The sequence below is a fragment of the Martes martes genome, assembly GCF_963455335.1.
Source record: "Martes martes genome assembly, chromosome: 11".
Lineage (NCBI taxonomy): Eukaryota > Metazoa > Chordata > Mammalia > Carnivora > Mustelidae > Martes > Martes martes.
In genome coordinates this window covers 36652036-36679279 of record NC_137899.1, presented here as the reverse complement: position 1 = coordinate 36679279, position 27244 = coordinate 36652036, and the positions used below count along the sequence as shown (strand labels likewise).

At 38.9% G+C, this 27244-nt stretch overlaps 1 protein-coding gene across 1 annotated transcript in view; it reads right to left on the bottom strand.

The window, feature by feature from the left end:
• CDK14 (cyclin dependent kinase 14) overlaps nucleotides 1-27244 on the bottom strand; it is a 582239-nt gene that overhangs the window by 417226 nt on the left and 137769 nt on the right. The window contains exon 4 of the mRNA XM_080818397.1: nucleotides 19720-19814. Within this exon, the coding sequence (XP_080674523.1) occupies nucleotides 19720-19814 (95 nt within the window). The remainder of the gene's footprint in view (nucleotides 1-19719; nucleotides 19815-27244) is intronic.

Below are 27244 nucleotides of genomic sequence, written 5' to 3'. Positions count from 1 at the left end.
GTTGTTGGTGTAAAGAAATGCAACTGATTTCTGTGCATTAATTTTATATCCTGACACTTTACTGAATTCCTGTACAAGTTCTAGCAGTTTTGGAGTGGAGCCTTTTGGGTTTTCCACATATAGTATCACATCATCTGCAAAGAGTGATAGTTTGACTTCTTCTTTGCCGATTTGGATGCCTTTAATTTCTTTTTGTTTTCTGATTGCTGAAGCTAGGACTTCTAATACTATGTTGAATAGCAGTGGTGATAACAGACATCCTTGCCGTGTTCCTGACCTTAGTGGAAAAGCTCTCAGTTTTTCTCCATTGAGAATGATATCTGCAGTGGGTTTTTCATAGATGGCTTTGATAATATTGAGGTATGTGCCCTCTATCCCTACAGTTTGAAGAGTTTTAATAAGGAAGGGATGCTGCACTTTGTCAAATGCCTTTTCAGCATCTATTGAGAGTATCATATGGTTCTTACTCTTTCTTTTATTAATGTATTGTATCACACTAATTGATTTAAAGATGTTGAACCAACCTTGCAGCCATGGAATAAATCCCACTTGGTCGTGGTGAATAATCCCTTTAATGTACTGTTGGATCCTATTGGCCAGTATTTTGGTGAGAATTTTCGCACCTGTGTTCATCAAGGATATTGGTCTGTAATTCTCTTTTTTGGTGGGATCCTTGTCCGGTTTTGGGATCAAGGTGATGCTGGCCTCATAAAATGAGTTTGGAAGTTTTCCTTCCATTTCTATTTTCTGGAACAGTTTCAGTAGAACAGGAATTAATTCTTCTTTAAATGTTTGGTAGAATTCCCCTGGGAAGCCGTCTGGCCCTGGACTTTTGTTTGTTTGGAGATTTTTGATGACTGTTTCAATCTCCTTACTGGTTATGGGTCTGTTCAGGTTATCTATTTCTTCCTGGTTCAGTTGTGGTAGTTTATACGTCTCTAGAAATGTATCCATTTCTTCCAGATTGTCAAATTTGTTGGCGTAGAGTTGCTCGTAGTATGTTCTTATAATTGTTTGTATTTCTTTGGTGTTGGTTGTGATCTCTCCTCTTTCATTCATGATTTTATTTATTTGCGTCCTTTCTCTTTTCTTTTGGATAAGTCTGGCCAGGGGCTTATCAATCTTATTAATTCTTTCAAAGAACCAGCTCCTAGTTTTGTTGATTTGTTCTATTGTTTTTTTTAGTTTCTATTTCATTGATTTCTGCTCTGATCTTTATGATTTCTCTTCTCCTGCTGGGTTTAGGCTTTCTTTGTTGTTCTTTCTCCAGCTCCTTTAGGTGTAGGGTTAGGTTGTGTATTTGAGACCTTTCTTGTTTCTTGAGAAAGGCTTGTATCACTATATATTTTCCTCTCAGGACTGCCTTTGCTGTGTCCCACAGATTTTGAACAGTTGTGTTTTCATTATCATTTGTTTCCATGAATTTTTTCAATTCTTCTTTAATCTCCTGGTTGACCCACTCATTCTTTAGAAGGATGCCGTTTAGTCTCCATGTTATTTGGGTTCTTTCCAAATTTCCTCTTGTGATTGAGTTCTAGCTTCAGAGCATTGTGGTCTGAAAATATGCAGGGAATGATCCCAATCTTTTCATACTGGTTGAGACCTGATTTATGACCCAGGATGTGATCTATTCCGGAGAATGTTCCGTGTGCACTAGAGAAGAATGTGTATTCTGTTGCTTTGGGATGGAATGTTCTGTATATATCTGTGATGTCCATCTGGTCCAGTGTGTCATTTAAAGCCTTTATTTCCTTGTTGATCTTTTGCTTGGATGATCTATCCATTTCAGTGAGGGGAGTGTTAAAGTTCCCTGCTATTATTGTATTATTGTCAATGTGTTTCTTTGATTTAGTTATTAATTGGTTTATATAGTAGGCTGCTCCCATGTTATGGGTGTAGATATTTAAAACTGTTAGCTCTTCTTGTTGGACAGATCCCTTAAGTATGATATGGTGTCCTTCCTCATCTCTTATTATAATCTTTTGGCTTAAAATCTAATTGATCTGAAATAAGGATTGCCACCCCAGCTTTCTTCTGATGTCCATTAGCATGGTACATTGTTTTCCACCCCCTCACTTTAAATCTGGAGGTGACTTTGGTCTAAAAATGAGTTTCTTGTAGGCAGCATATTGATGGGTTTTGTTTTTTTTATCCATTCTGACACCCTGTGTCTTTTGATTGGGGCATTTAGCCCATTAACATTCAGGGTAACTATCGAGAGATATGAATTTAGTGCCATTGTATTGCCTGTAAGGTGACTGTTACTGTATATTGTCTCTGTTCCTTTCTGATCTACTACTTTTAGGGTCTCTCTTTGCTTAGAGGACCCCTTTCAATATTTCCTGTAGAGCTGGTTTGGTGTTTGCAAATTTTCAGTTTTTGGTTGTCCTGGAAGCTTTCTCTCTCTCCTTCTATTTTCAGTGATAGCCTAGCTGGATATAGTATTCTCGGCTGCATGGTTTTCTTGTTTAGTGCTCTGAACGTATCTTGCCAGTTCTTTCTGGCCTGCCAGGTCTCTGTGGATAAATCTGCTGCCAATCTAATATTTTTACCATTGTATGTTACAGACTGGGCTGCTTTCAGAATTTTCTCTTTGTCACTAAGACCTGTAAATTTTACTATTAGGTGATGGGGTGTGGACCTATTCTTACTGATTTTGAGGGGGGGTTCTCTGCACCTCCTGGATTTTGATGCTTGTTCCCTTTGCCATATTAGGGAAATTCTCTACAATAATTCTCTCCAATATACCTTCTGCTCCCCTCTCTCTTCTTCTTCTGGAATCCCAATTATTTTAATGTTGTTTCGTCTTATGGTATCACTTATGTCTCGAATTCTCCCCTCGTGATCCAATAGTTGTTTGTCTCTCTTTTGCTCAGCTTCTTTATTCTCTGTCATTTGGTCTTCTGTATACTAATTCTCTCTTCTGCCTCATTTATCCTAGCATTAAGAGCCTCCCTTTTTTATTGCACCTCATTAATAGCTTTTTTGATTTCAACTTGGTTAGATTTTAGTTCTTTTATTTCTCCAGAAAGGGCTTTTATCTCTCCAGAGAGGGTTTCTCTAATATCTTCTATGCCTTTTTCGAGCCCGGCTAGAACCTTGAGAATTGTCATTCTGAACTCTAGATCTGTCATGTTACCAATGTCCGTATTGATTAGGTCCCCAGCCTTCGGTACTGCCTCTTGTTCTTTTTTTTGTGGTGAGTTTTTCCACCTTGTCATTTTGTCCAGATAAGAATATATGAAGGAGCAAATAAAATACTAAAAGGGTGGCAAAGACCCCAGGAAAATGTGCTTTAACCAAATCAGAAGAGACCCCAAATCGTGGGGGTGGGGGGGAGAAAGGGGGTAAAAAGAAGTTCAGAAAAAAAAAATTAAAAAAGAAAACAAATAAAGAAAAAATATAAAAAAGAAAATATATATATATGTGTGTATATATATATATATATATATATATATATATTAGACTGGTGACTAGAACAGGGTCACCCACTTAATTTTGGGAGTAAGATCTATATATTATTAATACATGAAAGACAAAGAGGTATTATCAAAGACCTTCAGAAAAAAGTTCAAGACAGAGAAACAGAGTTCCTCAAACTTCTTCATCAAGAATACACTTTGGAAGCCTGGGTAGCTCAGGTGGTTGAGCGACTGTCTTCAGCTCAGGTCATGATCCTGGAGGATTAGGATGGAGTCCTACATTGGAAAAAAAAATTCCCTGCTCAGTAGGGAGTCTGCTTCTCCCTCTGGCCCTCCCCCCTCATTCTCTCTCTCTCTTTCTCTCTCATTGTCTCTCTCTCAAATAAATAAATAAAATCTTTAAAAAAAAAATACACTTCACGTGTTTCCTTAGTCATTTTCTCTCTCGCTATTTACTGATGCCTGGTTCATAATCTATATACATACTGAATTCTTTCCGGTCTGGTTTAAAACTAAAACAACAAAAAATACTTCTGTCCTTTCTTCATTTCTTTACTTCCCCACTCCCTGCATTTCCGCCTCCACCCTCCCCTTTCTCTTTTCAATCCAAAGCAGGTGAGTCTCTAACCGTACTAGTCCCCTATAGGAACTAAAGAAAGGCCTTCCTAGTTGCAAATTTAATGGATTCTTCAGGACGCATCTTTTCAGGACCTTGCTGAATATCTGACATTATTACCTACAGGCCCCTGTAACTCTCTGCCTTTCTTGGCATTTGGCTGGTTTTCTGGCTGCCTTTCTACACAACCCCTCTCAGACTCTGTGGTTCTTCTTTCCTCTATTGATGAAGAACAGGAAGCAAGCTGAGTGCTCCGAAGGGGCACGTGCACCCAAATGTTTATAGCAGCAATGTCCACAATAGCCAAACTGTGGAAAGAACCTAGATGTCCATCAACAGATGAATGGATAAAGAAGATGTGGTGTATATATATACAATGGAATACTATGCAGCCATCAAAAGAAATGAAATCTTGCCATTTGTGACGACATGGATGGAACTAGAGGGTATTATGCTTAGCGAAATAAATCAATCGGAGAAAGACAACTATCATATGATCTCTTTGATATGAGGAAGTGGAGATGCAAGGCGGGGGGGGGGGTTGGGGGGAGGTAGGAAAAGAAAAAATGAAAAGATGGGATTGGGAGGGAGACAAACCATAAAAGACTCAATCTCAAAAAACAGACTGAGGGTTGCTGGGGGGAGGGAGGATGGGAGAGGGTGGTGGGGATACGGACATTGGGGAGGGTATGTGCTATGATGAGTGCTGTGAAATGTGTAAACCTGGCGATTCACAGACCTGTACCCCTGGGGATAAAAATACATTATATGTTTATTAAAATTTAAAAAAAGTTTTAAAAAAAAGTAAAAAAAAAAAAATCAAGCTGAGGACAAAGCAGAAGCCAACACCCCATAACCCCCCACCATGAGATATATGTGACATTCCTCAGGCACTCCTGGCTACCCTAAAGCTAAGGAAAGGAAAAACAAATAGTTAAACTTATAGAAATCACAATCCTGCAAGACAGGAGTCTCCCTCAGTTTACAAAAGTCTTAGCAATCTACAGGAACAAAGCATTTCTATGAATAACCTTGCTTCCAGAAGGAAATGGAGACACAATTAAATGTCCTCATAATCTGCAGCCCCTTGACAGATACTTGAAGCGGGCAGAATATAATGTTCTTCCAGGAAGTTCCCAATTATCTTAAAGTTAATGCCTTACTGGAGGGGTAAACAACCTTAACTTGACCAAGGCAAGACTTCTGGTACCCTGTAAGTCTTCTTCAGCCTATGAAAGTTCTTTCAGAAACCTCCCTTTTTCCTTACCTCCCCCAACCCCATAGTATATAATCAGCCACCCCTCACAACCCCAGTACAGCAGCTCTTTCCGCCCACAGGTCCTGTCCCCGAGCTTTAATAAACCACCATTCTGTGCCAAAGACGTCTCAAGAATTCTTTCTTGGTCAACTCTGGACCTCACACCACCGAACTTCACCTATATTCCAAAACCCCATCACTACTGGTCTCCTATTATTCTATCCCTTCTATTCCACTCAGAGATGAGATCCATTCTACTTAATTTAATAATCCTCCGTGTCGTACTCTGGGCACAGTCCTAGGTGCCCTTAGTTCTCCAGAGCTCAACACTAAAACTTTCCAGAGGACTAAAGCAGACAACAACAACAACTACCCAAACAAAAAACTCCCACAAAACTGTCACTATTTAAACCAACCCACTGCCCTCCCCTTAGGAATTCAACTTCCTCTGGGATCCCCAAATTTCCTTGTTAGTAACATTTATTTGGTTTCTTGGTATCTCCATATCCCTCTTCTTTCTCCTCCGGGGTTTGATCACACACAACAAAAGCCTTTGGTCGCTTTCCCTGCTTCCTCAGGGGCTTTCTGTCTGTGAGTACCCCTGCAGCTGCTAAGCTGCTTCAGAATTCACTCTGGTCTCACGCATCAGGCCAATAAGGAATGACTTCTATCTTATTCTCTGCTGAGTTATAACAGAGCTTACAACCAGTCACAAGAAGTTCCTACTGTTTACAATTTTCCCTCAACTCAGACAATTCTCGTGGATCTGTAGGTTCGTTATTTTAAATCCCTGAAAAGAGAGATCGTTAAAAAACAGCAATCCCCAAGAGACCATTTTGAACTAGAGACAATTATTTTTTGAATTTTCAAAAATTTGTTTATATTGGGAACTATATGTTTATTTCCTTGAACCCTAGAAGGAAGAGAGCACATATTTGCTTGGTTATCAACTATTAAGCATGAAAAATGTCTCATACCTAAAATCTTTAAATTTCCTTTCTTTTTCTTTTTTTAAGATTTTATTTATTTATTTGACAGACAGAGATCACAAGTAGGCACAGAGGCAGGCAGAGAGAGAGGAGGAAGCAGGCTCCTCGCTGAGCAGAGAGCCTGATGTGGGGCTCGATCCCAGGACCCTGAGATCATGACCTGAGCCGAAGGCAGAGGCTTTAACCCACTGAGCCACCCAGGTGCCCCTAAATTTCCTTTCTGTCTTGAGATTTTTTTTAAGCTCAGCTATGTTTCTGCATAAAAGTCACTGAGGTTGTATTAACTTTTCCCTTTTTCAGATTCTACTGACAAAGGTAGGTATCACTCCCCAGTTCATTATGAGGCAATAAACAAGAGCCTGAAGCTGAACTTCCCAGGAAACCAAAGCATACTTAAGGAAAGAATCAGATCACACCCCACTCTTTTCTCCAAAGCCTTCCTTTCACATCTTGCCCTAAAAGATGTCACAATCCTCAAAAATCATCCCAAATCAACAGTGTCTACAATCCACATCTTGTACTTGACTATGTCATGCAATTTATAGTTCTAGACTTTTCAAGTACTTGCCATCTTCCCATTATTATAATTCTTCCTAATGGTATCGTATATTCCTCTTGTATGAATCAAACCTAAATAAAGTGTAAGCATCTAAAACTCATTGATCCTTTGAGCTCCAATAGCACCTGATTGTACCCACGTCCCAACTTACTCATTAATTCCTGTTTCAAATTTCCAACATTTCCACTATCTTGAATTACTCTGAGCTGATCATATATATTATGAGCAGTAAGGGATCTGGGTAGGTCATGTGAATTTTAGACTGATCAGTTTCTATTCCACAAAACTCATGACCTCTAGACTCCATATCTTGCTATCTAAGAGAATGTACCTGAAGGTCATTAATCCATCATGAAACTTTTTAATTTAAATTAATTGACAAATCTTCACTAGAGGTTCAACGACAATCACAAACAATTTTTAAAAAGCTCCCAAAGGTTCACCAAAATTAATGCTTCTAAATACTCAGTTGAATTCCATAATAAAGCACTTTTTTTTTAAAGATTTTATATATTTATTTAACAGGCAGAGATTACAAGTAGGCAGAGAGGCAGGCAGAGAGAGAGAGGAGGAAGCAGGCTCCCTGCTGAGCAGAGAGCCCGATGTAGAGCTTGATCCCAGGACCCTGGGATCATGACCCAAGCCGAAGGCAGAGGCTTTAACCTACTGAGCCACCCAGGCACCCCCATAATAAAGCACTTTAAAGTTTTTTTGTTTGTTTGGTTGGGTTTTTTTTGACAGACAGAGATCACAAGTAGGCAGAGAGGCAGGCAGAGAGAGGAGGAGCAGAGAGCCCAATGCAGGGCTCGATCCCAGGACCCTGGGATCACAACCTGAGCCGAAGGCAGAGGCTTTAACCCACTGAGCCACCCAATTGCCCCCAATAAAGCACTTTAAACAACTTCTGGTTTTTGGCAAAATGCTTTATCAAGTCTCTAGAGGAATAAAGTACTATATAAGTAAGATGATCATATACGTTATCACCCAAATGGACACACTGAATAATAAAAACACTGAATTAGTGAAAAGAAACACTATTAATAATAACAGAAAGACAACAAGCAAAAATCAAGATTGTCTTAGGCCAACCAGCACGTAAGATGCACTGAACATCAAACTGGGTCCTTATTCTCAGGAATGTACCTAACACTTAGGGAGGTTAATCCAAAAAGGCATCAGTGACTATGGGATCAGAAAAGATAACTGAAAGAACTCTGAAAAGGTGAGAATGAAGATATAATTCTAGACTACAATGAAATCCAAACTCTTGTGAGGTATTAAAACATAGCCCCCAAATTCTTTGACATTCCTTATTGAGTGGTACCATTTATATCTTCTACCCTTGACTCTGGTCTCTCAGAACACCGATTAATAAAGCAGGTGAAAGTGACACTGTCCCAGTTCTGGGCACAGGCCTTAAAATGTTAGCAGCTTCCACTTTCTGTATTTTGGAAGTGCTATTTAGGTCATCTACTCCTTACTAATCTTTTTGTCTGCTTGATCCGTCAGTTACTGACAAGGGTGCCGAAGTCTCTCACCACAAGAATGGGTTTGTCCATTTCTTTCAGTTCCACCAGCTTTTGCCTCCCATAGTTTGACACTCTACTGTTAGGTGCACACACATTTAGAATTATTGTATCTTCTTGGGAAATTAATACCTATGATGTCCCCTCTTTATCCTAAAGGGCTTCTGAGTCTTCAAAAGAGTCTGCTTAGTCTGAAATTAATACAGCTACTCCAGCTTTCTTTTAAATAGCATTAGTATGGCATCTTTTCTATCAATTTACTTTTAACCCAAGTCTTTATATTTCAGGTAGGTTTCTTGTAAGCAACACAGAGTTGGATCTTGTCTTTCATCCACACTGACAATCTCTTTTACTTGATGCATTTAGACCAACTATACCTTAAGTGATTTGGATGGAGGTATATTAATATCTATCCTGTTTGTTTTCTTTTTATTGTTTTGCCCTTTTTTGCTCCCTCTTTTTCTGCCTCCTCTGATTTTAATTGAGCATTTTATATGATTCTATTTTATCTTCTTAATGTAAGATTCATACTTTTTGAAATCTTCGTAGTGGATGTCCTAGAGTTTACACTGTATATTTCTAACTAATCTAAGTCTAGTTTCAAGTAACACTGTATCAGCTCCCGGGTAGCAGAGTGCCTTCTAACAGTGTCTTCCATTGCAATCAACCACCCATCGTGGATGCCATCATCTCCCAAAACACTGTCACTATTTTTGCTTTAAACAGACAGGGCATTTCTAGTTCAACTAAGATGACAACAAAAGATTTTACTTTTCTTTATTCCTTCTCAAACACTCTTCTTTACAGAGATTCAAGTCTCCAACCTGTATCATTTTCATTTTGCTTAAAGTATTTCTAAAATTTCTCCCAAGTCTACCGCCAATGAATTCCCTCAGTTTTTCTTTGAGAAACTTTTTATTTCTCCTCCACCTTTGAAAGATATTTATTGGCTATAGAATTCTAGGGTGGTGATTTTTTAAACTCTTTTCTTAAGGATTTCCCTCCACTCTCTTCTTGCTTTTGTGGTTTCTGATGAGAAGTCTGATGAAATTCTTATTCTTTTTCCTCTGTAGGTAAAGTATTTTTTCTTCTAGCTTCATTTGGGATATTCTCTTTGTCTCTGTTTCTCCACAGTTTTAATATGATATTCCTAGGTGTAGGGGGTTTTTATTTTTTGTTCTTCAGATTTGTTTACACATAAACACATACTTGGTGTGCTCTGAGCCTCATGGATCTGTGGCTTGGTATCTGTAGTAAATTTTGGAAAGTCTTCTGCATTTTTACTTCAAATACTTCTGTTTGATTCTTTCTTCTGCTGGTATTCCAATTATCCATATGTTACACTTTTTGATATCATCCCATAGTTCTTGGATGTTTTTATTTTTCTTCTTCTTCTTTGCATTTCAATTGGGAAGGCTGTTTTTTACTGACCTGTATTCAAGTTCTCTGACCCTTTCTTCAGCTGTGCTGAAGTCTACTAAGCACATCAAAAGCATGTTTCATTTGTTACAATGTTAATTCTCTTTTCTTTTTATTCTTTCTTAGATTCTTTCTTTTCTCATCTCTCTTTACATTACCCATCTTTTCTCACCTTTTGTCTACTTTTCCCATTTAAGCCCTTAATATATTAATCACAGTTATTTTATTTTATTTTATTTTTTTAAAGATTTTATTTATTTGAGAGACAGAGATCACAAGTAAGCAGAGAGGCAGGCAGAGAGAGAGAGAGGAGGAAGCAGGCTCCCTGCTGAGCAGAGAGTCCGACGTGGGTCTCGATCCCAGGACCCTGAGATCATGACCTGAGCTGAAGGCAGAGGCTTAACCCACTGAGCCACCCAGGCGCCCAATCACAGTTATTTTAAATTCCCTCTCTGGCAACATCCAGACCAATCTGTCTTTTCAGGCTGTATTTTTTCCAATCTTTTCGAATGCCTTGTAATTTTTTGTTGAAAGCCAAAGCTAAAGATTTATGTTAATCTGGCTGTGTTTACTGTCTGCAGGTACCAGAGGCTTCAAATGATTCCAGTGTTTCTGTTTTTGTCTCCTCCTGACTCGAGGCTTCCATTATTAGTACTCTTCCTCAAAGAGGGTCTGTGTCTGGCTAATCTCTAAGCTATAATCTACTGTTATTACACTTGGAGCCCCATGGGCATGATGGTAAGGTATAAGGGAGTGTGAACATTCCCAAAGCTTTTGAGTGAGTCTAAATTCATTTAGTGAGCCTGCATCGTGGGATTTGACCTTCACAAGCATTTCTCCAGCAATATAGCCTCCCCCCCTCCCTTTTCAACCCTCTACTTCCTTCCCTGACTGCAGTGTTCCCAACCTATTTCCTTGAGGCCCTGACCATTACTGAGTATGGTGTCTCCCACTTATGTGAGACAGAAAGGCTGGAGAGAGTCTGAGTGGGAGAAATTCCCTTCAATCACCTGGGATAAGGCTCTAGAAAGACTTCTGCCTGAAGAACAGGCTTCTGTGATAGAATACACTTTGGGTGTATTTTATGATGATTCTTCCTCTTCCTCTGCCAGAGCCCCAAGGGGATCTTTCCATGATCTTCACTGTGAGAACCCTGAGGGGTTCCTGGAGGCAACACCCAAGAAAGTGTGGGGGCCTATCACTGTGGTCCTCAAGAGTACACACTCTCATGCTAGACTACCGCCCATCTCCAGCAACTCATAAAAATTACCATTTAAGTATCCTCCCCAGTTTATGGCTCCAGCAGCTTGTGCTCCCGGTGAGGGGATTTAGGCTAGTTCTATCTGGATAGGTCTCTGTCTCTCCAGAATTTAGTACAGTGGTTTGTCCTGTGGCCTCCATTCTCTGATGAAGTGAACCATAGTTTCTCATGTTCAGTTCGCCTAGCCTCTCCTCTTTGAAAGGATAGGAGCATCAGCTTCCAAGCTCTTTGCGTATTGGAAATGAAGCCATTAGTTTCACTTCCTATGTTTCAGGATACTCACTCAGAGAACCCCGTCACCATGCTATAAGAAAGCCCAAGCCCTGGGAAAAGCCAGCACCAACGTGCCAGCCATGTAAGCCATGTGGGCAGTGGATCCCTCAGATTTCAGTCAAGCTGCACAAAATGATACCATATGGAGAAGAAACAAACTTTTCCTGCCCTTCTCCAATTGCAAATTTGTGAGCAAAAAAATGATAGCTACTGCTTTAAGTCTCTAAGTTTTAGAGTGGTTCATTTTGTAGTAATATATAAGCAGAACATTCCTAACATGATCCTCAAGGCTTGAAGATTTCTCCAAATCCAATGCATACCAATCTCCCCTGAACACACTCCATGTCACCCAGGGCTCTCTGAGTCTGCAGAACACACCAAGCCATCCTTGGGGTCTGGCCTGAAGCACTGTTGTCCCCAAACTTTCCTTGGTTGGTCACATCTCCTTTGGCTCTAAGAGTAAGTGTATCCTCCTCAGCAAGACTGCCACTGTCCATCCATCTAAGGCGGGCTTATTACTCATCACCCCTCTCATGCAAATATATATAGCCCACTACTCTCTATCTTCTTTCTCACAACTCTCTTTTCTTTTCTGCAATTTAAATTACAGATGTGTCTGCTGGCTTTACTAGTTTTTCTCTCCCCCACTAGATGATAGGCTCCATGAAAAGAAGAACTTAGTTTTGCTTACCATTACGTATCCATCACCTGGCCCAGTACACAGAACATACTAGGGTCTTGGTAAATATCTCTAAAGGAAGGAGCTCTTTTAACTAGACATGACAAAAGAAAGAGAAAAAGAAAAAGAAAAAGAAAAAGAGCAAGAGCAAGAGAGAGGAAGGAAGGAAAAATGGCAACTGCCCAGGAGTGCCTGGGTGGCTCAGTTAGTTAAGCCTCTGCCTTCAACTCAAGTCATAATCCCAGGGTCCTGGGATTGAGCCCCCCATCAGGCTCTGTGCTCCAGTGGGGAGTCTGCTTCTCCCTCTGCCATTCCCCCCTGCTCATACATGTGCACTCATGCGCGCTCTCTCTCTATGCAAAAATAAGTAAATAAAATCTTTAAAAAAGAAAACGTGAACTGCCTCTATGCATTCCTTGTTTAGATCAGGGCTTCCCGACCTTGGCACTTTTGACATTTTGAGCCAAATAATTCTTTGGTATGAGAGACTGTCCTATCATTTGTAGGACGTTTCACAGCATCTCTGGCCTCTAGATGCCAGTTAAGACCACCACCACTCCCTAGGTTGTGAAAAACAAAAAATATTTCCAGGTATCATCAAATGTCTCCTGAGAAGCAACGTCAAGAACCAGTTGAGAACCACTGGTTTAGAACAGAAAGATGCTACTTCCCCAGCATCCTGGTTGGAACTAAAGGAATCACAATAATAATGAAGCAACTCAGGAATGCGGGTACGCTTTAAACTGAAACCAATCTTGTCATAATATCCTTCCCCTTGTCCTCCTCAAAAACCACTTAAAGTGAACTATGGGAGACAGATTCAAGAAGACCTGACATTATGGTAATTGGAAATTCTACCCTAACTCTTCCAAAAAATTCCTCCACTAACCAAAAAAATGCCTCCATTTTCACCAGCTGGGCCTATCTGATATATGACCACAATTCTGAAGACAGCAAATATCACAGATTCTTTTGAGGGTCTCCTAATCAAATGATCAAAGGACTCTGGTAATAAAAAGGGTGAACAGGGGCTGATACATTTAAACACTGTCTAATAGGAGAGTTATTTCTGTACAGTTTAGTCTAATAATTGAAATCATGCTTCTTGCCTAAACAATATCCTCATTGTCGCTTTTGTCAAAAAGATTAGGCATTGTTTGTTTATCTGCTGCAAGCTAAATGAAACCAGCTGTACCGATGAACCAGAATCCAATGCCCTGCATTCTTCCCCTAAAGGAAGTCAGGGCTGATTCTGCAATCTGAATAGACTTTAGGGGTTTTTTTAATTAGCAGATTTGGTGGGTGGGCCATTATCCTCCTTGGCCTAGGTAAGGATAAGAATTCTGCTTTTTCAACTTTCACCTAGACAGAAGGAACACCCGATCTGAAAATTACACGGCGGAAACTCATTTACTCCACTAGCTTTTTTCTTTCTAATCCAATTTCTCTTGTTGGACATTGTAATGCTGTATTTTGTACATTAAATTACAAAGCTAACACTGATAGCATTATCATACTACGATGCCATTTTCATACCCTGTGATTAATAGCGCGGATACAGGCTTGATCTTTAATGCGGGTGGTGATAATAAGCTTTGGCCTGTGGACCCAAAGTCTAAAAGAAAACCAGAGCAGACCTAATGAGAAACAGAGACTGGGCCTCAGGAGCCTCCTGCAGCGGAGCTCATAAAACGTAATCAGATTTGCCTCTTTTGTGGCAGGCAACCTCTCAGGACGCTGGAGAGCGGCATGACAGTCCAGGTGTCAACACTTAAGATTGAAACTTCAGTGAACCAGGAGTCCAGCGTTTTCCATGTGGGCATTTCTGATTTTTAGAATTCTTCAAACTCCTCCTGATAGTGCTTCAATGGAGTTGACCTTCAGGGCAAGCAGTAAGAGGCACCTCTTTAATCTCCCATATTCTGAAAAGGTGGTTAACTGCCACAGCCTTTCTCCTTGCTGCTGCTTGTTTTAATTAACAGCATTTCTTCCCCCTATTTCTCCTGGGGCTTTGAAGAGCTCTTTGAAATGTGTTTAGTAGAGTTCAGTCTTGGTTTGGCATAGTCTCTCAATTTATGAGGTCGTTTAATTCAAGCTCAATTATTCAGCACAAATTGGCAGAATGAAATGCTAAAAGAAGATTGGCACTTTCAATCACATAAATCTCATGTTACATAAAGTGAGCAAATTCGTCCATTGTTCTTATTGACCTCTGAGATAACAATTTACGGCTGGCACAAACCAGCGCGGACAGGCTTCTCTGTTGAGCAGGCTCCCGCAGGAGTAACCCTTTGGCACCGTCCCCTTAACAGAAACTGAAGATAAGCAGAAAAAAAGGACCAGAAATCAGGACCATCTGTGGGATGACTTAGTCTAAATAAGTTGAATACTCTAATTCCAGAGATGGAAAAAGGGCAGGTTTTTCCTTCTCTAAATGACACAAAGTTTAAATGATCAAAAGCAAGCCTCTGTAGTCCCACAGACCTCCTAAGTAAGTAGGAAGGAAAGAAGAGGATTCTGTTCCAGTCAAGAGGAAAGATTCATAACTTCTCAGCACTCATGGCAGGGTGCACAATGGCGGGAGGAGGGGCAGGGAGAGAGGCTTCAGACATCTAGGTGAGACCTGGGTGTGCTCCGTCTGTAGATGCAGTACACTGAGCAGCACACGGTCCCACCACATCTCCAGTCTGAGGTGGCTGGCTGTGGTCCAAGCTCTTACCTACCACAGCCAGGCCCTCATGGGTGCTCACACACAAAGAACCCACCCACCCTGCCAAACAACATTGCTTAAAACCAATTCCACTTTAACACTTAGATGTAATACTTTTTGCTTAATCAAAATCTGCACAATAATCCAAACGAATCAGTTTGCTTTTCACTTAAGGCTCCCAGTCTTTAACAAGTTTAGTGGAGAGTCTGATAACAGAGGGTGAAAATATATTTGTTTGGGGACCATAGCCCAAAAGACAACTGTCCCAAGGATTTCTGTGAATACACACAGTGATGAGAGAGGCTTGATTTAAAAGCCCTGAAACTTAGCGTTATATTTTCTAGCTCTGTGTCCTGGCAAATGGCAAGATTTCATTCTTTTTTATGCAAAATAAGTCAATCAGAGAAAGACAAATGCCAAATGATTTCACTCAGAAGTGGAATTTACAAAACAAATGAGCAAAGAGGAAAAAGTAAGGGAGAGAAACAGAGACAGAGAAATCAAGAAACACACTCTTCTAATAACTGATGGTGACCAGATGGGAGGTGGGGGGTGGACTGGTGAAATAGGTGATGGGGACACAGGAGGGCACTTGTCATAATGAGCACTGCGTGGTCAGTGTGGAAGTGCCGAATGACTATACTGTACACCGGAAATGAACACACCACTGTATGTTAACTAACTGGAATTAAAATAAAAACTTTTTTAAAAATTAAAAAAAATAAAAGCACATGAGGTTGTGAATTTGATCAGTCACGCCTGGAGAGAACATATTTAAAATACTTTAGTCAACATCATCCTCTCTTTCTTCCCTTTGAAAACCCCACATCATTTTACCTGGCCCTTTTTTACTGGATTCTAGCTCATATCACAACGTTCTAATTTATGTTAAGTTATTTAGGCATATGGACCATCTATCTCCCTCCAAGACTGTGAAGTCTCTTAGGTCAGAATCTGCATGTGATTCACCTCTTCTTTGCCTACAGTATAAAAAGGGCATCAAAACAACACAATAAACATTCATCATTAGTTGAATAAGCTAAAAAAAAATGTTAACAAGTCTCTTAATGTACAAAAGTCCCTGGGAAAATCCCTGAAAGGTAAAAGGATGATTCTGAGGTACTAAATTAAAGATATTCTTAAATGCTATCTATTTTTAATGCAAAGTATTATACAATGCATAAGTTTTTAAAATCTTATATTAAATGCTACAGGGATTTAAAAGAGAGAACATAATCAGGAAACCAAGCCAGGGTAGAGATTCACAGTCAGAGTGATGATAAACTGTCTCCCTTCCCCCAAACACAAACACACACACAGAGTAAGCACAAAGTATGCTGAAAAACACTGGTCTAAAAAAAAAAAAAAAAAAAAATTCTACTCAAATATGAAAATGTGGGAAATCCAAAGCTTTTATTTAAAAAATTAAAAAGCTTTGCCTGTGAGTTCTGTATGTTGACATGTTTGCAGCACCAACCATACTCTTTAGAACCGAGCTCCTTTTTTTTTTTTTTTAAAGATTTTATTTATTTACTGAGGAGAGAAAGAGTGAGCACACAAGCAGGGGGATAGGCAGAGGGAGAAGGAGAAGCAGACGCCCTGCTAAGCAAGGAGCCTGATGCCCAGACTTGATTCCAGGGCCCCGGGACCATGGCCTGAGCCACCCAGGTGCCCCTAGAACCAAGCTCTTTACCAAGGCGGCTACACAGTATAGAGATCTCAGTCAACTTCTTCCCAATTTATGTGTCTCTGCAAGAATAAAATATTCAAGGGAATTCAAGGCAATACAAAGCCTCTCTATTCCTTCTAAAGTTTCTAAACTGTAGCTACCAGCAATTACACCTGAATTAACAAGTTCGCAAACACTGGGGAAGGGAGGGATCTGCTTTGCTTGTATTATTTAAAGAACCATGAAATAAAAGATGACTCAAGATACACCATAAATAGTAAAAGAAGAACACTATCATGAATGCACTGCCCAATTACTGAGGTCTGAAATGTGTGTTAGAGATTGAATTATATCCTCCAAAAAAGATAAACTGAAGTTTTCATCTCTAAAACCTCAGAATTATGACACAGGTTCTTGGGAAATAGGGCCTTTAGCAGAGGTAATTGAGTTAAAATGAAGTCATGAGAGTGGGCCCTGATCCAATATGACTAGTGTCCTTCTGAAAAGGGGACATTTGGATACAGACACACACAGGGAGACACCACTGAAGAGGAAGGTGGAGACTGAGGTGCTGCGTCTACAAGCCAGCAATGCCGGAGACTGCCAGCTCACCGCAGAGGCTAGGAGAGAAGGAACAGATTCTCTCCCCTACAGAACTAACCGTCAGAAGGACGGAACTCTGCCAACACCTCACTCTTAGACTTCCAGCTTCCAGAACTGCGAGAAGATAAATTTCTATTGTTTAAGCCACCCAGTCTTTGGTCCTTGGTGTCGGCAGCCCTAGCAAACTAACACAGCGAGGTTGTGGCAAAATCCCAACTTGACCCATGTGATTCAAGGTGTAGTTGTAAAGCACTCACAAACTAGAAATCAGTGAGATCTCTACAAATACCAGGCACCTCTACTACAAGATAATGATAGCTGCTCTTGGAGAAGATGCTAAAGATAATGTTAAAGATGGAGCCAGGGTGCCAACATGTATGGGAGGGGGGTGAGGAGTCCTAGAATGGGGGGGCACAACATTTTGGCTGGCTATTTAAATTACAGCACTTCAGGGGACACATGAAACCAACTCAGCTCTCCAGCGTCACTAGATGGCACGTAACTGCTGGGCTCTGGCCTGACCTTGCCACCCTAAAGCAAGCAAGCACAGGCAACCTGTCCTCTCTTAAAGCAGGTGAGTGGTCAGTGGTTTTCATCTCCAGCTGGAGGAAATTAAATGCTACATGTGACCTTGAAGCTGCTTGAGAAATGCTGACAAGATACATTCAGGCCTGCTGGAGTGAAGAGTATTAACTGTGCAGAACCGTCCTTCTCAAAGATTGCAGCTACTTAAAAGACAGCCTTTTATTCGAGCACAATAAATGGAGGATTCTTCAACTATCTCCAAGATTTTGACATAAATCACAAAGTTCAACATTTAATAGAGTTATTAACTTACATTTGGATATCAGCTGAGACCATCTTTGTTGGGAAGGCACTTCAAAGTCATTGTTGTGTTTCCTTATAATGAAATAATATGTTTGCTTCTGTTTGATTCATGATTGCAACAAGCCAGAGCATATGTGTGAACCATCTGGAATATTCAACAAGGACCAAGGCTTTCCAAGGAAGACCTTATACTGTGCAAGCAGTATTGTATAATGGTTAGGAAAAGAATGGCTGCAAACCAGAGAGACGTGAGCCAAAAACAAGCTTTGCCACCAACCGTGTGGACTTGGACAAGTGGCAAAAACTCCAAGCACCAGGATTCCTAGCGAAATGGAGGTGATAATTATAGGAACTATCTTTACAGGGCAACATGAGAAGTGGTGAGACAACAGATATACCATACATTATACAAAATAATTGATTAATCCAGTGTAGTGATCCTTATGTTATAAACATTAATTGCACAAATAATTTTTATATACTAGAGAAATAACTTTTTTTTCCTTCAGGAAAGAATATAAAGTTTCATACACAACCTCTATTAAAATTTGCTCAGCAATATTCTATAATGCTCAGACCCTTGAGTTAAGTCATTAACAGCCCTTTTTTTAAAATTCCCCATCATGTTTCTTTTGCATTCAAAATTTTTTTTTAAGATTTTATTTTTATTTATTTGACAGGCAGAGACGGTGGGGGAAGCAGGCTCCCTGCCAAGCAGAGAGCCCAATGCAGGGCTCCAACCCAGGACCCTGGGATCATGACCTGAGCTGAAGGCAGAGGCTTAACCCACTGAGCCACCCAGGAGCCTCGCATTCACATTTTTTTTAAAGACTTTTTTGGTAAATATTCAAAATCTCAAAATTAGTATTACTATTTGTTATTATATTATTCCTGAATCCTCACTTACATACCTTCCTTTGTCAGAAATATTTCTGAATCTTCTTAAAAAAATAAGTAAAGGTATAAGACTATATTCCAGAAAAGCCAAAGATTACCTAAATGGTCAAAATTTCCAATTATGTGTTTAGAACGTTCCTTCAGAGAATTTTCCACTACATGTTTCTATGTAATTAATTAGGTTAGAATTTCCTATCTTCCATAATGACTTAAAAGAAAGAGACAAAAACAGGGATGGTTCAGAAAGTTAATTTTCAACATTATTTGGTAATGCTATTACAGTAAGGCAAGGTTTCCATCTCCTACAGTTATTTGAGAAACAGCATTATATTTCTGCATGCCACCGAATACAGTAACTCCGCATTCTTTAATCAATAAGAGAGAGGGAGGAGGCCGATCAGAAACATAGAGGTAAGCTTTTCAAGAATCCAAACCTGTGCCCGACCGCAGGATAGCATGGGGCGGGGGTGGTGGAGATGACAACAGGAGGGAAGGTTGTTTCCATGTGAAAATATATGTAGTATAACGTCAGAATACCCGGATAAGAAAAAAGAAAAAGTCCGCATTTTTTTTTTAATTTAGTGATTTCTTCAGATGGAGTAAAAGCTTAATTTAAAAAAACACAAGAATGGCCAATATATTTGACTTTGTCAAATCAGTACTCTTATTCTTAAGCAAGCACTAAACCTCCAGAAGAAATTAATCATATCATTCACCTGGAAACGAATTCTCATTTGAGGGTTCTAGCCTCAGTGTTGGGAGAGAAGGGCGGGGGGTAGGACAGAAAAGATAAATTGGACAAGTCTGCAAAATTGTTTGCTAGCAGGGAAAACCAATTCTGCTGATTTTTACACTTCTTAAAACAACAACAACAAAAACTGAGAAGGAAAAATCTACTGTCTATTAAAGGAGAATTATTTAAATAAATTAATATTGTTAATTGCTAATAACCAGTATTAAAAGAGCAGGTACATTTTCAATATGAAATATTAAAAACCAAATGAACTTACTTGCTTTTCCCTTTGTATACTGTAGCATAAGATCCTTCCCCTAGCTTTTCCAGTTTTTCATATGAGTCAGCTTTTCCAAATTTGGGACTTGTCGGCTAAAAATGGAGCAAAGGGTAAACAAAACAGATTGTATCAAACTAATCAACAATAAATAGGCCAATTTTGCTAAAAATGTATAGATTCTGTCACTTTTTTAAATAACTTTTCTTTTTTTTTTTAAAGATTTTATTTATTTATTTGACAGAAAGAGAGAGTTCACAAGTAGGCAGAGAGGCAGGCAGAGAGAGAGAGGGGAAGCAGGCTCCCCGCCGAGCAGAGAGCCCAATGCAGGGCTTGATTCCAGGAACCTGAGATCATGACCGAGCCAAAGGCAGAGGCTTAACTCACTGAGCCACCCAGGTGCCCCATAATTTTTTTCTGATGTAAGAATAATTTATTCTAAAAAACAACATAATAACTATTCAGGATACAAAACAGAAAATGCAAATAAACACAATGTAGAAAGTTTACATTAACCCATGATCTATCTGTCCACCAAGAAAGAACCACCATTAAAATTTTGGTATCTCTTCTTCCAGTGCTATCTATATGCTGATGGCTGCTTTTTTACATAAATGGGATTACACTAAACATACTGATTTTAACCTGCTCCTCCCCACTCACTCAACATATAATGAGTATTTTCCATGTTATTATATAATCTTCTAAATTAGGGGCTGGCAGCACCAAACTACCACCTATTCATCCCACAAACTTAGAAAAGTTTCTGCTTTTCTTTTTTAAAGGGGGCAGTCAAAAGAAGAATAAAATTTCTAGCATGAAAAGATTATATATGAAAATCAAATTTTCGTATCCACGAAGTTGATTAGAACACAGTTATGCATGTTCATTTCCATATTGCCTTATGACTTGGAAGCTATAACAGAGTCACAACTGCAGAAGAGATGACACGACCAACAAAACTGAAAATGTTTACTCTCTGACCCCTGTTATAAATCATGACCGTGTGATATTCAGCCAGATAAAGGTACTCCTCCAACACCTCTTCACAATAATGCAAACAAATAATCAATGAAGTATCACTCAAATATTACTCATTAACACAAAAGGAAATGTCTTACATATTATAAACCACCCTTGAAGGTTTAGCTGCAGCAAAATAACTGTTCCCGAAGACATGGTACACCCCATCAAGACAATAAAAGTGCTAAAAGTGAGTAGTCTCATCCCTCTTGCTGTCCCCAGCTCCTGCCTCAACTTTGACCAGACAGCAAGAAATGCGGAGTGCTATGCTCCATGGGGCAAGTTATCTATTATTTTCATGTCGCTATAAAAAGGTAATATCAAAACATATAAGAAAATGATAATTATATGAGGAATGAAAAGCACCTTAAAGGATCATCCAATCTCAGTTATAAATACATAAATAATTGATAAAAAGTTGCTGGTGATTGTATTACTGCATAATTAATGAATTTTAGAAGCTCAGGAAAAGAACCTCTTGCAGAAAGTTTATAGCACACTATCCTTGTGCATGTGCTCTTATGCCACTTACAAAAAACACAACATCCTGGGAATGGATCTGACTCCCATCATTTATAAAGATACCAAGTGGCAAGTGGAACACACGCCTCTTACCTCCTTCCCACCCAAAATGCCGCAGTGACTGAGAAGATAGTTTTCAAAAACAATACACCAGAAACAGGAATGGGAAACAAGAAAGCATGCCAATATTTGATCAGAAATTTTGAGAAATTCTGAAAGACAGACAGTAAGCCGGAATCAAAACTTCAGAGAAAAGACTGGGGTGACCTAATGCCCCAACCTGGAGAGAGTACCACAAAGAAAAGAAGAAGGAGTCTCCAGGTAAACCTGAAATTAATCAGCACAGCTGAGCACGGGGTGTCCCAAGCAAAGTGCAGGGACATCTGCACAGAGGAGACAACTGAGAGGATGAGTATTCAGGGCAGAGGGGCAGAGCAAGGATGGAAATAGCCACTGCCTAGAAAAAGGATGAATATCCCCCACCCCCAAGCTGTAAACCCTGCTCTCTCACACGATCACTACAGATGATTTACAGAAAACCAAATAAGCTGAGAGCAATTCTGAAATACAAAAATGAGTATATAATCAAAAAACACCAATCATTTCAGGAAAATCAATACCTGGGAAAAAAGGCATACTACTTAATGGGCAGGTAAACCAAAACCCAGGTAAGAGAGTTGACATTGCAAAGAATAACTCTGAATACAAACACCCTGTATGTTCAGAGACACTACATCATTTAAGAAGAAACACTTAGAGGGGAGGTGAACCATGAGAGACTACGGACTCTGAAAAACAACCTGAGGGTTTTGAAGGGGTGGGGGGTGGGAGGTTGGGGGAACCAGGTGGTGGGTATTAGGGAGGGCACAGATTGCATGGAGCACTGGGTGTGGTGAAAAAACAATGAATACTGTTACACTGAAAATAAAAAAAAAAAAAAAGAAGAAGAAACACTTAGAAATCTAGAGATTAAATATTTAATCAATGAAATAAAATATTCAATGGGCAGTGAATAAAAGAATAGACAGTCATAAAAAGTGATAAGCTCAATGTTTGAAGAGAATTCTCCTAGAGAACTTTAGGGAGAGGTTGCATCTAAATAGAAAAAATATCCAATCAGCATAATATTCTCACAGACAACAATGACTGCAAAAAGACAGTTAGGCAACATTTTCAAAATAAATAGTGGAAATGATTCCGAATCACTAAAACTATACTCAAAATAGTCCTCTCAGTGGGATGAAAAAGCTGCAATGTTGCCATCTACAGAAAAAAAAAATCTGGATATAAAATTCTGTATTCTCTCGATATGAGATGTAGTTGGAGTGATAGGCGAAGTGCAAAAAGGCAAGGAACACTAGGAAAAAAGAAGCAACGGCAGGCTGAGATGTCTTCCATTGATCAGGACAGGCTGCAGAAGCTGAGTAACTCCAAATGCGTATGTTTTACTATGTTTCTTAACTCTTCAAAGGTCGTCACAAATAATATGAATTGGATACACAAATCCCAAACAAATTAGGGAGAAAGGAACAGAAGGACACCACATCATGAGGAGAGGGATGAAATAAAAAGTGAGAGGTCAGAGGAAGGGGGTGCTCAACAAGAAAACGCGTTAAGTTCATGAAATAAGAACTTAAGTTTAACCATATTGATTGTGTAAAACATAGCATCAATTGTATTGATTATAATAAAAATAAATGATCAAATTTCCTTTATTAATAGAAATTTCTCAGATTGAAAAAACAAAGAAAGTCTAGCAATATTCTATTAAGAAGAGGTAAAATTAAAATGAGTAAATCTGAAAATACAACAAAAAAGTAATTTTACAAAATAATGCAGTATCACAATACTGATGGACAAGATAAAATTCATAAAACAGCAAATAGATTAAATTAGTATATATCCTAAAAATGAACATTAATAGCCACAAATAAATTTAATACTCACATACTAGTATGAATCAATTAGCATAGTTTTGAAATGTACGAAATAATTGCTGGTAGCAATAAGATAAGAAATTGTCAAATTCATGGTGATAATGGGCAACAAACATACATCACTCAGACATCAACAAAGCAGGCAGAAAAGTAGTAAGTAAGGGATTTATGAACCTGAATATGAGAATTACCATTTTAATCTAATGCACATATTAATACATACTCTTTTCAAGCACATATTTAATATCCACAAAAAAAAGTGACCACATTCAATATTCAAAATTGCAGAAACATCTTGTTACTTTTCCTGAACACAATGCAATGAAATTAGCAATTAAGAACAAAAGGAAAACTTAAATAGTTTAGCTGTGTGAGTGAAAAAGAAAATGAAAATTGAAAATTCATAAATAAATATGTGGCACAGAAGCCATGACATTTTAAGACCCAGGGATACAGCTGAATCAATACACACAAGAAAATATAAATACATACGCACATACTAGAAGAGAAGAAAGGCTGAAAGTGATATGAATTAGACATACTAAGAAGAGATTAATAAAGACAGTGGACCACGTACTCTCTTCTTCAAGAAACTTGTAAGGTACAAACCATGTGTTGAGTTGAATCAAGTAAAACTTAATGGAAAATTACATTCAAAATCGCCTGACTAGTCCTGTGTGGGTTATGTTCTCATGCATTTTTCATCACCGGGAAACAGCTTGCGAATGTCACACTTTACCATCACCCTCCTGAGCCCAAGTTTTAAATAGAAATTTTAAAACCTATATTAAACTTCAGTATAAAATGATCTTCAATGGGGAAAATATTGTGTTCACAGTTCCACTCTAAATTATTTAAAATTAGAATGAGAAGTCTGTGTTTGCTTTTGTGCTCCTTTAAGAATAAATCTAATCTAAGTTCAAGAAAGAAGCAGCAGCAGAAAATTACCTCTTTACTCCTATTAGGAGATAAACTGCTAATGCGTATTTATAGCAAGTACAAGACACAGTCATACAACACTGGCACAAGAATAGGAAGCCAATATTTTCTTTTCCTGAAAAGGCACAAGTAATTTTCTAAAATATTTCACTCTTCATAAACTGCCTTATGTATTTGAGTTGATGTAATCGTTTGAAGATACAGACCACACTATATGTTCTACGTGAAGAAATAGAATTGAGAAAATCAGAAAAACAAGGAGAATATGCTTTTAAAAAAACACACCCCATTTATGCACAAGAAATTCAAGTAAAAGAAGATGCAAATGGCACAAAGTATTCTATTTATCTAATTAAGTGTATTTGGATGCATTAACTACCATGGTTCATATACACCCTATTAATACATCATGGCAGAAAATTAATACTTTGCCACATCTGACGCTAAGACAATCAATGTTATTCTTCCTGTGAAACCAATATGTATACAACGTGGGAATACACTGTCATCTACAGATCAATCATGCTAGCTTCACAGCTCCATACACATATAATGTCTCTCTAAAAAATTTTATCTACAAAAGAATGGGCCTATGGAATAGGGCATAACTTTAAGATAGTCTGAGCTTTAGGAGTTAGAGTCTTGTAAAGTCAGTTCCCTATTTTAAATGACCAGAAATTTTCTGATCTGTAATTACTACACATACAAATAAGGAATCCAACTGCGAAGTCATTAAAGAGGCCAATAATAAAATCCTGCCCATCAAATGAGAGAAAGTAAGAATAATTCAGAAGGAGAGGTCTTATTTTGTTTGATAATTAAAGTTCAGGCCCTTGGTTTGCCAATTTTTTTTCTTGCAACTTTATTAAATCATCACATTTAAACAGATGCTAGATCAAACCCATTATGTACTCAACCCTAAATATTATCTTTGGCTCTTTGCTGTCAGGCGCATGGGTGGACTGGAAACAGCTTTATGGGGCAACTATTCTCTGCTTATCACTTCCCTACTAGAGTGCAAGCTTAAGATAGCACTTTAGACAACTGGAAATACTGAGGGCTAATGAGCAATTACTAACCAATACTACCTGCACAGAGATGTGGAATTTAATGAGATAACGTAAATACATTTTTTTAAAAACTAGAATAAAGGTACAGAGAACCATCAATTGTATGGACCAGTGGAGGGGAACACTGGCACAGATACTGAAAAAATGAAGATAATGTTCCAGCTGAATGGTGCCTGCCACCTTACCATGAAAGAGATGGTTTCGGCCTTTGCTAGCTCTAGTTCACTGTTTGTGTAATTAACAATGGCAGCTAGTTAATATCAAGTGTATGCTATGTGCATGGCTTTGAGCTAATCACTTCAAATACAGCACCTAAATTTAATCCCCATAACATCACCCTGAGGTTGGTTCTATTAGTATCCTCATTTGAACATGAAGATTTTAAAGACTGGAGAAGTAAGTAACTCATCTAACATTCTATAGCTAAAGGGAGAGCTAGAAATCAAACGAGGTTAATTAGAATCAAGGATCTATTTTCTTTACCGCTACTGCATTGGTGGAATCTTCCCATGAAGACCTAATCCTCATGGAAGAGGCATTAGATTATGAATAAATTTGTCATCTACTGAAACCCCACTCCTAAAAGCAGGGATGGATTTTTGAACTGCATTTTTATACACTGCATGAGTATACCTCTATGTTCATTCTAATGATACCACGACAAGGCTAAAGGAATGTCCGCAGTTTCATACTGAATTCATGGAAAATTGATTTTAACCTTCATATATAACCCCTTGCTTAAATTACTGATGACGCCCTGAACTGCAGGAAAACCACAATATGCACTACTGTATTATATTATAATTTTGAGAGTGGATGTGAGGGTAAGGTAGGGAGCATTTGTGAGACCTAATTAAACAAGAATTTCAAGTGAAATCTTCCTTTGCTAATTTTCCTTCTGCCTTTGATCTCAGAAAGAGGCTCTATCATCCTGTATGTCTAGCCTGATTACACAGTCACACGAAGGTAATCCACGGTTGATAGATAACTTGATTAGAAAATAGATCTAGCTGCTACACAGAGAGATAGATCCAAGTGCCACAGGTGATAACAACCGAGGAGGGGGCTTGGTTCTATCTAGGAATGTTCTAGTCAGCACAAGAAGGAGGCAATACCAAGATAAGACACCCTCCTTCCCCCCTCCCCCAATGATAAACACCTGAGAACTGAAGTAGGACTCTCAAGCCTGCTCCTTCTTCCCCTCTTCAGACTGGGCCTGCCTATCATGGGATATAGATTTATCTGGAGATGGGAGGAGGTACATTTGGAGGACTCTGTGGTACAATGTATACAGGACTTTAAATATGAATTTCTGAAAATATGTTCTCTTTAAGCTTAGCTTATGATAGCACAGCTCAATGAAATCCCTTCTAAATTGGGCAAGCAAGACAGGCAGTCTCCCATAGCACTTTCAATAGCTCTAGCTATTGAGCACAGCTGGGATGGAGGAGGTGGTAGGAAAAGGGGAAAGAAAGCGTGCCCTGCCAGTGACAGTATCGAACACTACCCAGGGAGGAAGCCCAGGAGGAGCATGTACTCAAGAAATGTCTGAAGTAAATAAAAGCTGTCAAATACCTCTTGAAATATACCAATTCAAATAAAATCACAATTTTAAAGTGCTACTGTCTAAACAAATTCAGGAAGTATACAGATGAATGTGATAGTCTCTGAGGTCAAGGTATTCTGGGTTTCTCAATTTGAGTCAGGATTCCTAGCAATGACCAGTATGTGAACAGGGGAGACATATATGCCCAGTGGGGAAGACGATGTATCATATAATATACGAATCACAGTAATCCCAAGAAAAAGAACAGCTATCCTGTTGTCCTCACTAAAACAGGGACTCAGTGCAATGCCACATCTGTGCTCACTTTCTCCCTCCTCAACAGTGCTCTCAGAGCCTATTCAATATAACTAATACTTCAAAGAAATAACAATAAAATAAAGATATAGCATTAATCTCTCTGGCCCTTGGGTAAAGGGACTACGCTGGTGTCTATTAGCCTTTAAAAATTTTTATAACAAAATCTGTCC